The 12,209-nt window shown below is 39.6% G+C and overlaps 1 protein-coding gene across 1 annotated transcript in view; it reads right to left on the reverse strand.

Moving 5' to 3' along the window:
* Positions 1-426: 426 nt before the first annotated feature.
* Positions 427-12,209, reverse strand: part of KALRN (kalirin, RhoGEF kinase) — a 408,565-nt gene continuing 396,782 nt past the window's right edge. Inside the window, exons 56-58 of the mRNA XM_012730450.1 lie at positions 11,524-11,724; positions 8,039-8,177; positions 427-7,228 (exon numbers count right to left, since the gene is read on the reverse strand). Of these exons, the coding sequence (XP_012585904.1) occupies positions 6,683-7,228; positions 8,039-8,177; positions 11,524-11,724 (886 nt within the window). The 3' untranslated portion in view covers positions 427-6,682. The remainder of the gene's footprint in view (positions 7,229-8,038; positions 8,178-11,523; positions 11,725-12,209) is intronic.

The following is a 12,209-nucleotide window of genomic DNA, read 5'->3' on the forward strand; positions in this document are numbered from 1 at the left end:
GTCTACCAACTTGCATTTTCTATATTTGCACTTTAACGACATAAGGATTGTTCAAAGCCCTATCTACTGGAAAATTGATTTGAGAGCCATGTCTCCAGTCTCCTGCCAGATGATCTCAAATTAAATTGGTCCTTCTGTCAAAAGCTTGTGGCATGGCTTTTTGGTTTCTGTGCCATCCAGTAGCAAGTCCACATTTGGAAACAATACATGAGGCTTATTCCACATTTTTGGATAGAGGAAAAAGAACATGTCTGCAGGGTACAAAGTGACTGTTTCCTTTTTAAAATGCTGGGCAAAAAGTGCTGTAATAACAATGACAGAATGTTTTCAGCTTGTCAGTGGCTTTCTGTATTTTGAGAGAAAATTACTCTTTTCTTTGAACAAAGGTCTAAATTAGAAAGAAAAGATCACCAGAAATAATACCTTTAGTATAGTATATTTATAGGAATGCATAACTTGTGAGGTGTACATTTTGAAGTTTCATCCATAACTTATAACATTTATTGTAGTAATTAATAACAAGACAGTAGGTCATCACTTTACAACATTACACATGAGTGATTTGGACTTACAAATAAAATATTTACAATCTACCTTTACAAAACAACATTGTGTGCATACAAAATGAACAACTGCAAAAAATTTTAAAATAATAAGACAACTGAAAACCCAGAAGATACACTTAAGGCAGACCAGCAAGACACTGAAACAATTAAGGCTGTGGAATTTTTCTGCACCTTGAAAATATAAAACTATTTATCAATACTGTGGAGTGATTTTAAATCAATTATTTCAAGCCTGATGGAAGTATGTACTATATGTATATGTTTAATGGTCCCTATGGGGAAACCTGTCCACTTACGGATAAGGCCCTTTATCTGAATGTCTAGAGAAGCCCACCCAAATTCTCAAGAGACTTGGTAGGGGGAGGAGGGGCTAGTCAAAACCAACAGGTACCAATGTAGTTTGCAAATAGACTATTAATAATTGAAACTTCTGATTCCAGCTAAATGTAATAACCTAAACGATAGCCCCATTGATTTTCAGGCTTTGTTCATTTGGCTTCATGATCTTCAGAAAATAGCAAATTAATTCCCAAGTGAGTAGAATCTCTCCCCAAAAGGCAGCCCTAATGGTTCTGAATGGCCCTAAATGGTTTTCCGATAGAAAAACTGACCCACCTGGGCTATCTTCAAATGGATAGATTTCTGCATATGAGCATAACATATACATACATATTTTACACTATATACATGTACAGATGTACACATATCCATGTTTGTCCAAGTTTGCACTTTGATCACTACTGTTCTCTGACTAGGATCACATACTGAAGAGTATGTTTAGTTTTGTTTTTTTTTTCAGTCTTTACATTTGTCTAACCACTAATTACTCACCTTCCCCATAGAGTTGGCTGAAGTTTGGCAGAAACAGAAGTAAAAGCACCAGGATCAAAAAAGCCAAACACAGAGATGACAGATATGGCTTAAGTTAGGAAAAGAAGATGTAACTTCAAATTTGGGATCATAGTTGCTGAAATTGTGATGATAGTCCCTAATGCTCTAGGATGTAGATTCACTTTGTGATAGAAAGTAGGCATGGATGGCTTTCTGTTGCACTAGCTCTTCCTGAGCTAGTAAATTCGCATGCTCAAGGTAAGCCTCAGAAATTGGGATTATTTGCACTTTTCCCCACCACCCTCTTTTTTTCTCAGCTACTGGCACTATCCCAAAATAACAATTTTTGAATAAACAGTTAATCCTGGTCATTTGAATAAAAAAAACCAAATCTGACCACATTTTGTAAACTCTCAGCAAGCAATGCTATAGCGTATGTGTATTTATTTTCATAAGTGACTTTCCACGAATGTCCCTTAATGATGAAAATCTGCCTCAGGGTAATTGCCCTTTCCTCTTCTCTAGCTACCATCTCTAGCTATTGAAAATGAAGAAGAAATACTTGTTATAGAAAAGATGACTGATAGTTCTGTGTTCTAGTATTTCTGAATAATTTTCTGTTAAAAACATCTAGTTTTATGGACAAATTTGCAGCCCTTTTTAACTCTCTAGAATTCATGAAACAACTGAGAGTCTTAAGATTTTTAGAAAATAAGTATTAACATGGTAGCTTCCCTTTACTTGGTGGAGTATACGTCAATCTCAACTTTCCTAACCCCACCCCAGGTTTAAACGTTCATTTCTAAATGACCCCTAGGTTTTAAGTAGTTAAGAAAAATCATAATGCAAATACATTCCCTGAAAGCTCACAGTTTCCATTTGCCTAACTCCAGACTCCACAGAGATACCAACAAGAGAGAAAGAAGACCCACGTTCCTTAAAACTGAACAGAACATAGTGTGTTTGCTCTTTTGCCAAACTACAGAGATCCCTGATGTTTGAAATATTTCTTCTAGCAAATTCATGGGACAAAGTTTTACTTAGTAACAGCAATAGTTGCCATTAATTTACAACATATTTGCTTCCTCATATTCTCACAAATCTAAATTTGCACTCTTCCACATAGGCAAGAAAAAAATAATAACAAAAATAATAACTAGCTCATGGGTGTTAGTTAAATCATGGAAATGATAGGAAAGTAAACAAGCTACTCCTGACATACCTAATGATCAAAAAAAAATCCAAGATTTTTTTCCTCCGCAAACTAGCAGTTCAACTCATTTTTATACCTTTAATTTGCCTCTTATATCTGTCTGTGAGACTCTGTAGAAAAGAATTATAATGTCAGAAAACATTTTATTCTCACTTCTGTTTTTCCAATGAAAAAAAGTGTGTGTTTTGGTTTTTCAGCAATTTTTCCAGTACATAAAGTTCGAAAAGAGAGAGTAACTGTAGTAACTGTTGCTTTGGAAGGCATCTTACTCTGCGTCTGCCCTAAGGAATACTGGAGAAAACAGTGTTTTTTTTTTTGTTTTTGTTTTTTTTGACATAAGACTTCATCAACTCTCCTAACCTTTTTCTGTAGACAAGCTTTTAAATGACTGAAATTACAGGCTAAGACCAAATAACATTTAGACAAAGACCACCTCATACTTCCAATTAAAATCAATTTACAGAATTTAATCTCTTGAGTTTGCAAATGGTATCTAAACACACGAATATCGAAAACCTGGAATGTTCAAAGTTACCATCAATAAAACTCTTAGCACTGGCAGTGTGTAGCACTTTTTAAAAATCAAAGTATTTCCTAAACATTTCCTACTAAAGTATTTTCCTAACATTCCCTGTGACATGAATATCCTCCCTCCTCCCCCCCCACCAATTCCCATTTTACCAATGGGGGCATTTGGGGCAGGAAAAAAACAACAACAACAGACTTTCTGTAAGAAAGGACGAATAGGAATAGTTGAGATTGAAACTCAAGAATTCCTGGGCTCACCCTATATTCAGATGTTTTTATTTAAAAGATATTTAAAAATAAAGAAAAATGCTGCAATATCAGTAAATCTAAATACAATGAACTTCTTTATTTCCCATCCTCCCCTCTGAAAGGCACTACTATTTATAAAGGCTTTGTGAACCACAAAGGGTGAAGCCAGCTTTCCTCCTCTGCCTCCTCTACTCTCCCAAGGGTGTCTATGGCTGTGAGAGACCTGAAAGATGCCCCCAATGTTATTTCTTTTTTCTGAAAAATGTTCCATATCCAGCTGCAAGCCGATATAAATCTATTTAATCTGAAAGAAATGTAAAAGATCCAGGTTATTATATCTTTTAAAAATTAGTATGTGTTGTCCCTGATCTTGTCCATCTTTCTGCATCCTACCCTTACAAAACAAAACAAAACAACCCCAGAACCCAATGCAATGAGTAAAAGCCAAGCAAGCGACTTGTGACTTTAGCCAACATTTATTTTTCTCATTTCAACTGGAGGTTCATTCTCACCGATTCCTAGTTTAGTCTTGACTTCAAGAACTACCTTAATTATAGTAGACGTGGATCATCTTCTCTGCCCTACTACCAAGGATATTTTTGCCAAAACATATATAAGAAAGTGGTCCCTGATCCTTTGTCCCTTATTAAGTTTACCTGCAGAGCAACCCAAAGTACATTCCCCTGTCCCATCTGCTAGGGTTCCTTATTATTCCAACTTACTTTGAACTTTTTTTTTTTCTTTTTTGAGCTGGGACCAGTAACTTTTCCCTATTGGGAGGAACTGGGAGTTTTGCAGATAGGGAGCCTCCCTATTAATTTTCTCCACTTATCAAACTATATAAAATATACCCCCTTTCTCTTGGGGCCTCTATTAAATTCATTCTATTCTAATGATTGTACTTTGGCTCCAGTTAAGAGAATCATACTACTTTTTACTTCTATGTTCCTCCTCTCCTGTCTCCTGTCTCCTCACTTCCCCAACATTTGTATTTGGGGGTGTGGAATTACATAACCTCATGCTGGACCATTGTGACTCTGATTCAAAAGTGACACAAAAGCTTTGGCTCTAACCTATCAACTGTCCTCCCCACAACAGGATTTCAATAACACCCTCCTGTGTAATCTAGTCGCCATTGTTCCAGGCCCTCGTCCTCTCAAGTAGAAAGTCAGCTTGTCTCCAACATGGCCATAAAAATTCAATAGGCCGCATCAGCGGGATCCTCAGTCTCAGTCACAGAACTAGCCAAGTCACAGTGACGGACATTGGGAAAGCGACCAGGCTTTCTTCTTCTATGCTGTCTCTCATAATGAAGACACGTTTACTAACAGTGTTTTTAGTAAATCTCTCTTAAATTTTACATTATTGTATCCTCTAGTATTTGTATATACACATGAGTTTAAATGAAGAATATGGAAGGTTAGTTGAGAGAGGGCTGAGGAAGTGAGCCTTGATGGCCCAGGGTTACTTGAAAACTAGGAAACAAATACAGTTTGAGTCATTTTCCATAGATTCGGAAAATATGAAGTTCCATCTAGTTTATTGCTTGTTCTTTCTACTGATTTATTAATCTAGAATCTTAGATGGAATGAGGTGGAGGGTGGATAAGGAGGTTAACTTTGAGGCCAATGGAAAAGAAAAATAGGCATTTTTAATTCTACATTTCTACCGTGGGAATAAGTTACATATTAAGGTTCAGGTTTTTTCCCACCATTCTTTTTTATTTAGATAAGCACAGTTCTATTTATCCTTTATAAACTCTGATTGTAATTTTCTGCTGCATGATTTTAATTATCTCAATCCTACTATAGGAGAGAAGCAATGCCATACAACCCGATTTAGACAAAGACTTGAGCTATAATTTTTAAAATACTATTTGTATAACAGTAATTTTCAAAACAAAAGGTCTACCAGATATGAACACAAAAAACAGAAAGTCTTCCCAAAAACATAAAAAGAAAATCACAAAATTTCCAGGTTTAATTTTTTTTTTTTTTCCCCATCAATGGAAAAAAGGGCAGTTCATCATCATCTCGTCTGGAGAATGTACACTGGAGAGCAGTTTGGCCTCAAAGAGCAATTAGTCCTTTCGGTCCAGGGAAATATTGACAGCTGAGTGGTGATAGGTATTGCCTTCGCAGTGAAAACTCAATGCTCTGTCAGAGGGCTGTATCAGATTTAATTCCATGGCTTTAAAAAGGACTTGGGACCAGACCTTTGAAAGGCCTCTATGGCAAGCACCCCTGGCTTCCACAGGGGTTAGAAATAAAGCCAGCCAACTTTCTGAGGAGTGCATTCTACAGCTGTAGAAGAGATCAGAAAGTGTTGTTATGTCATTCATAGAGACTGCAGGGAAGGTTTCTATAGGCCCTTGTGTATGAACCTGTTATATTCATTATATATTTCAAATCAAGTGTAGACAGAAAAATAGCCCCCCAACTCTTGCTGTTTGGGGACTTACTTCCTGACAGGTTTTTCCTGCCAGATTAACTCTGAGCTGCCAGTGAATTTGGGGGTAGCATTTCATACGCAGAACCTATGTTAATCACACCTGTGACTGAGAGAAAATCATCTCTTTCACAGATTACAAAAGGGTCACCTTGCTTTTGTCTTAATGCACAGGTTCTGGTAAAAGATTTCTATACAAGATTTATAAAATGCTCTAAAAAAGTTGTCATCTTATTGTGCTTAGTCAAAACAAAGTAATGCTTCGGTAAATAAATTACTGTCTTAACTGGAGCACTCAAAGTTACTTATGCTTGATTTCGTATATATCTCTATATTATAAAACTCTGAAACCTGAATGGGTAATATTTAACTGTATGAGAATATGTATGCTATTAAGAAACTATATCTAAATAATCTAAACCAGAATAGTGGACATACATGACATCTCTGATAAATAGAACTTCTCGCTTAAAATTTTAGCAAAGGCAGAAACCTTTGATACTCACGACGGTGAGCTCATTTTTGCCCAGTTAACCACTCGTTTTGGAATGCACAAGTAAAATTATGGTAACAGCAAATGTTCTCGTTATCCTTGCCCCTCTTTTTATATTTTCTGTAACTCTTTGTCACGTTTTCTCTTTTGGATGACCTTCCGGTAAGGTCCTGGATTTCCGGTGATTTTACTGCTGCTCAGACCCTGAATAACCATGGAGGAGGTTTAAGAGGTACATCTCCCAATCCAGAAAGCCGCATGGAGTGGAATACTTAACAGAATTATTTACAGACACATTCAGTCTTGCTTTGGTTCACACTGCGCTTCCATGTGAAACCTCCAGGCCTGGGACAGCTATGTCCCTTGGTTGACCCGGTTGACAATGTAGCTCTTGACGTTGGGGACAGGGCGCACGTCGTTCTGGTGCTTGCGGCGCTCTATGAAGCACGCCAGGCGGGAGGTGTCCAGGGGGATCTTGGAGTAGCTGCCATTGTGGGGCTGCAGCCAGGGATGCTGCAGGCAGGTGGCTGCCGTGGGCCGCCGCCGAAAGTCTTCCTGTAAGATCACGTTGATGAAATCTCTGGCCGCGTTACTCACGCCGCAGAAGTACTCATGTGGGAAGCTGAAGTCCACCCTGCACACGTTGATACACGTCTCCTCCTTGCTCTCATCCAAGAAGGGAGAGACCCCACTGAGCATGACATATGTCAGGACCCCAATGCTCCAAATATCGGTGCCCAGGGAGACAGGGATGCCTTGGATCACTTCCGGGGCGGCAAACTCTGGGTTCCCCAGTAGGTGGTGGATGTGGAAGTGACCTGAGATCTGGACGGCATCCTCCAAGTCGATGAGCTTCACTCTAGGCACTGGAATCCTCAGGTCAATGAGCAGATTTTCAGGCTGCAAAAATCCAAGGAGGCGGAAAAAAGAGAAGGGATGTTCAGCTCTTTCCTGTCTACCAGTAGGAGTCCCTCAGTTCAGTGTAGCCCTGATAGTCTTTGAAATTCCTTTTACAAAGTGCACTGGAGGCTTCATAGCCAACAAAACTCTGAATTTAGTTGGGCTTCAGAGACTGTTTGACATTGAAAATCACGTCTTCTTAACTACCCTTCATTCTCACATTAGAATCAAGCAAATAATGCCATTTTCATTTTGGAAAACAGGGCTGTTTTATTTGAGCACCATGAGTAAAAAGGTGACGTTGCTGGCTTCCTTCTATCAAGTTGGACTAAGTAGCTAAAGCTCCCCTGCTTCTCTCACTGATGTCACTGTGACTTAGTGTATTCTTACTAATTTACATCAGACACACTTAAATTGTGTGACGAGATAGTCTAATATTCACAAAGATTCTAACCTAAGTAATAAAGTGAATTTATACCCTTCAAGGGTAGTGACTGGCAGGGGGAACTGAGCTGTTTCTCTGTCATATCTTGTTACCATTTAAAAAAATTATTATATTTATTTTTACATAGAAGAACTGGGGTATACGCCAGAAACAGAATGTGAGAGGGTTCACCAGAAACAGAATGGGGAGCAGAACAGGCAAATGTACTGCTCAGGCAAACACACTGCTGAGGGGAGCAGAGGGTGAGACAGCAGAGGTCTGCTGTGTCATGTGGGTCAGCTCCAGGGCCGGAGATTGAGCTCAGGCCACAGTGGTAATAGCGCTGATGCTTAAACCCTGGGCTGCCAGGGTGGCGCTACTGTTACCTTTATGTCCAGGTGCGCGACCCTGCAGTTGTGCAGATACTGCAGTGCTTCCATGACGTCTCGGATGTAGAAGGCTACTTTCTCTTCCATCAGCTCATCGTGGTTCATAAGATAGTCTAAGAGCCGGCCATCGTCCATCCTGAAGGTGGGAAGGAAATGGAAAAAAAAGATATGTTTGTTAAGGAACAGAAAAATAACACATGTATAAATCTCTACAATCTCTGAGCTCTCTCCTCCTCCCTCTTATAACAGAAGATCACTGTTGCAACACAAACATGTCAGAATTAGAGCTCATGGGTAGTATGATGCTCACAACTGAAACAAATAAATTTACAAATGTGCTACACTTCTGAAAAAAATTGTATTATCTTATAAGATGCACATTATTTTGTTAACTGGTGAAATTACTCACAAGGGAAAAATTCTGATACCCTATAAGAAGTTAAATTGCAAAACTGAGAAATTCTTCACCCAGAAAGAGAGAGTAGCAATGTTTCAAGAAAGCCCACAGTGTTTTACAAGCTGCTTTCATTTGTCATTTGGGGAAAACAGAAAGCAAAGGAGGTCCTTAGCATTTATGACCCTCTTTTTAAAACTTTGCCTTGAAGACTCACTAAGAACATGGTACAAGGAGCCAGATTGTGATTTTGAACCCTGGTTCTGCTATTTATGGAGGGGATGGGTCGTGGTGAGGGGAGGTGTGGTTGGGACAGAATAGATTCTTGATGTTTCCAGGTTCTTCCTCTCTGAAGAGGAACTAACAGTAACAGCACCCACTTCATTAGGAGGACTGTGCAAGACTCAAGTATGATAAGGAAGCACTTCAGCATAATTTGGTTGCCATGGTAAATACTCAATAGATGGGAACTTCTTTTAGGGGTGAACAGGTGCCAAGCAGTTATTCGCTAAGGTGCAATGGGTTGGCTATTAAAGGAATCCCTCGGTTAATGCTCAGGCAGAAGAACTGGAATCCCGGTCAGAAAAGTCTTTCAAGCATAGCTGAAACTCTCACGGCTGCTTCCATTCTCTTTCTCTAGTTTGTTCCTTCCCACTGTCTCTTCTGTTTTCCATGACAAGAGTAAAGAAAGACTCCTTTTCCTTCCTTCTTAGTCCATGGTGAACTTAGAGAAGGGAATGGGAATTTAGATGCACCCCCTGAACTTCTTGGAGCACACAAGGGAGAAATTAATAGTAGCACCTCCCTGAGACCCAAGAGTCTCAGTGACGAAGCTCACCCTTAGATTGTTTAGATTACCCATAAACTCAGGCCCCATCCTAGATTAGGGGATGGGCATTTCATTTGCCCACAGAGAAAAGCTCTAATAGTGATTCTGTGGGCCACCAAAGATGCAATCTGGAGTCATAGGGCTTAGCTCAGGCACTGCTTCTTCTTGATGTTCTCCTGAACATCACATCCAAATCCAGCAACTTTCTATATTGTCAAAATAGTTCTCCCCAAAATATGCATTGTCCCTTCGCATTTATCATACTATATATTGGAGTCACTCACTCATCTTCCTCATTGGACTAATATCTCCTCAAGGGCATGAATTACTTGTTTTCACCTTTGCTCTTCCCACACTTACTTGGGTCTAGACTGAGGCTGACACAGGCTAAGTGCACAGTAAATGTTTGTTACGTTAGGTCAATCCAACGTTCATCTAATTTAATACGTGTAACATCCCTAAGAAATAGGAATAATTTTTTCAAGCTTCAGAGATGAAGACCCCAAAGCCCAGAAAACTAATTTATACTGTTTCAAATCACAGAGCCCAATTCTTCTATCCAAGAATGGCTTCTTTCCACTGCACTATGGCAGCCTGGAAATTAATACCTTCCCCAGAATGGTAGCAGGCAAGCCTGAAACAGTGAAGCCGCTGTGTCCGTTTTACCACCTTGAAATACAAGTAACACCTTTTATTGGAACCAAAGCATAACATAGCTCTCAGAAACAAAGCCAGGTCATTGTTATAACAGGACATGCCTTTTGGGTTAGAAAGCGCCCAAAAAACAGGTTGTGCTTACAAAGGTGTTTTGTAATTATGTGAAATCTGAAGCTGATATGAATGCTGGCCTGTCTGCCTCAGCCAATAAAAGGAAAAGGCAAGTGGTTTAATTTGTCGACAAATGAGCAGACTCGTGTCTGGAACACCACCGTCCTGCTCTTTGGCAGGCTTCAGTGCTATTTATACAAAGGTGGAAAAGGGGATGTGGGTGAGGGCCTTCAAAGGGGAGAGGGGAAGGGGTTGGCATGGAGATGGGTGGGCCCCAGCTTGCTTTTCCAGCAACTACTGTTTACCTCCCTTTTCCTTGGAATGAAAGAAGAAAAACCTATTCTTTGAGGGTACGGGGAGGTAGGGAATTGCAAGAGATTGGGGAAGACAGGCTTATTGATGCTTATCTCAGAGGTCTGTCAATAAAAGGGGAAACCTGTCAACCAAGGGAGAAGACAAATTGGTGAATGCTTATCTGAGAGACCTGTCTTTTGTCACTGCATCAAAACGACATTCTAGCAGCGACAGCAAAACTGTATCAAATTTAGCACCACAGAAGAATTACAAATGCAAACCGTGTAGTTTTGTCACCCTCTATTTCTTTCCTACCACTTTAGAAGTCTAACCAAAAATGTTCGCAGTGGGCTTTCTTTCTTCCATCCTAAATAAATTCATGATTTGTCATTGCTTCAAAGGTCTGCATATGCACACACTTAGACTGACACAGCACTCAGGAACAAGACAAAAGTAAGAGACAAAAGGCCATAAATGGAGGCCCTGCTGTCACGAGCATGGGTCTCCATGCAGCCACCACTGTACCAGGTTTCAGTTCCAATGTCTGTCTGCTCTCCAGGTCCAGGGCCTCATCAGCACCAATCAGGCAGCGTTTCCTGAGCGCTCGGTACTTTGGAAAAGACAGTTCTCAATAGCCTCTGCCAGATCTCTAAGTAAATCTCAGATGATAACCTCTATTTTTAGCTTGGGGTCTTAGCTGGGAGGGAGAATGTGTCTTTACCAATGTATTCTTGGGGCCAATACAGAGCCCGAAGTATATGGCTGTCTGAGTCCCTAGAAAATATGGAATGAGGGGAATGAAGGTAAGGTTTTACCCTAGCAGGGACTTTTTGGGTGGTAGACTGGTGATGCTATGCAGAGGATTGATGTGCAAACCCATCTTTTGCCCAACCCTACCCCTAGACGTGAGTTCATTGTCAATAAACTTTCCTGAAACTCGTGTCCAATCCAATAGAAGGAAAATGAAATCGGAGTGAGAGAAATGTGGGCTCACGTCATAGCTTCTCCATTTCCTAGTTTGAAGGGCTTTATTCTCCATTTTCTGATCAATAAAATGGCAATAAGATTTCTATAAAATGGAGAAGAAAGTTCATGTTTCACATAACACTATAGAATGTAATTGCCTCTTCCATGAATCGTGGGCAACAAGTAACCCAGACAACTGGAGCTCACCCCAGAGATGGCACCTGTACTTACAGCTCCAAAATCAGGATGTAAGAGGTGGGGGACTCATAGGTGTCATGGAGAGTGATGTATTGGGGGTGCTGCAGGTGCTGAAGTAGGGCAGCCTCATGGGCAGCTTGCTCCTTTTTCTTCATTTTTTTGCTGACAAATTTCACAGCGACATCTTTGCGGGTAGCTTTGTGAATGCACTTCTTTACAATGGAGAAGCGGCCTCTGGAAAGCAATAGGGTGAAAGTGTTTTGCCAAGATACATCAATCAACTAGGCTCATTTCTCTCAAGGATAAAGGTTTTATCTGAAGTGGACAGACAAGAACATTTTATTAGGAACCCTACTTTCCTGTATTTTATTATAATGTTAATTTGAAAAACTACCATTTCTTCCTGAGCATCATACAGCTCTTTAAGAAGCAAAAAGCTAGTATCATTTTAAGTCAATTTTATTTCTCTGTCACTTTCAGCATTAAACACAAGGTTCAGTTTTTGTTTTTTTATTGTCGTCCCTATTCATAATATGTTTCTGTAAAATAGAACAATAGCAGCCATGTTCAAGAAGACAGAATTCTTTCCAGGATCATTGCAAAAACATTTTTTAAAAGGTGACTTTTAATTTTATTTTATATTGACTATCCTCTCATGAAAAATTTTGAAATTACACAAAAGTAGAGGAAATAATATAATAGGTCTAACCAGTCTTTTG

The sequence above is a fragment of the Condylura cristata genome, unplaced genomic scaffold, assembly GCF_000260355.1.
Source record: "Condylura cristata isolate star-nosed mole 26May11 unplaced genomic scaffold, ConCri1.0 scaffold00003, whole genome shotgun sequence".
Lineage (NCBI taxonomy): Eukaryota > Metazoa > Chordata > Mammalia > Eulipotyphla > Talpidae > Condylura > Condylura cristata.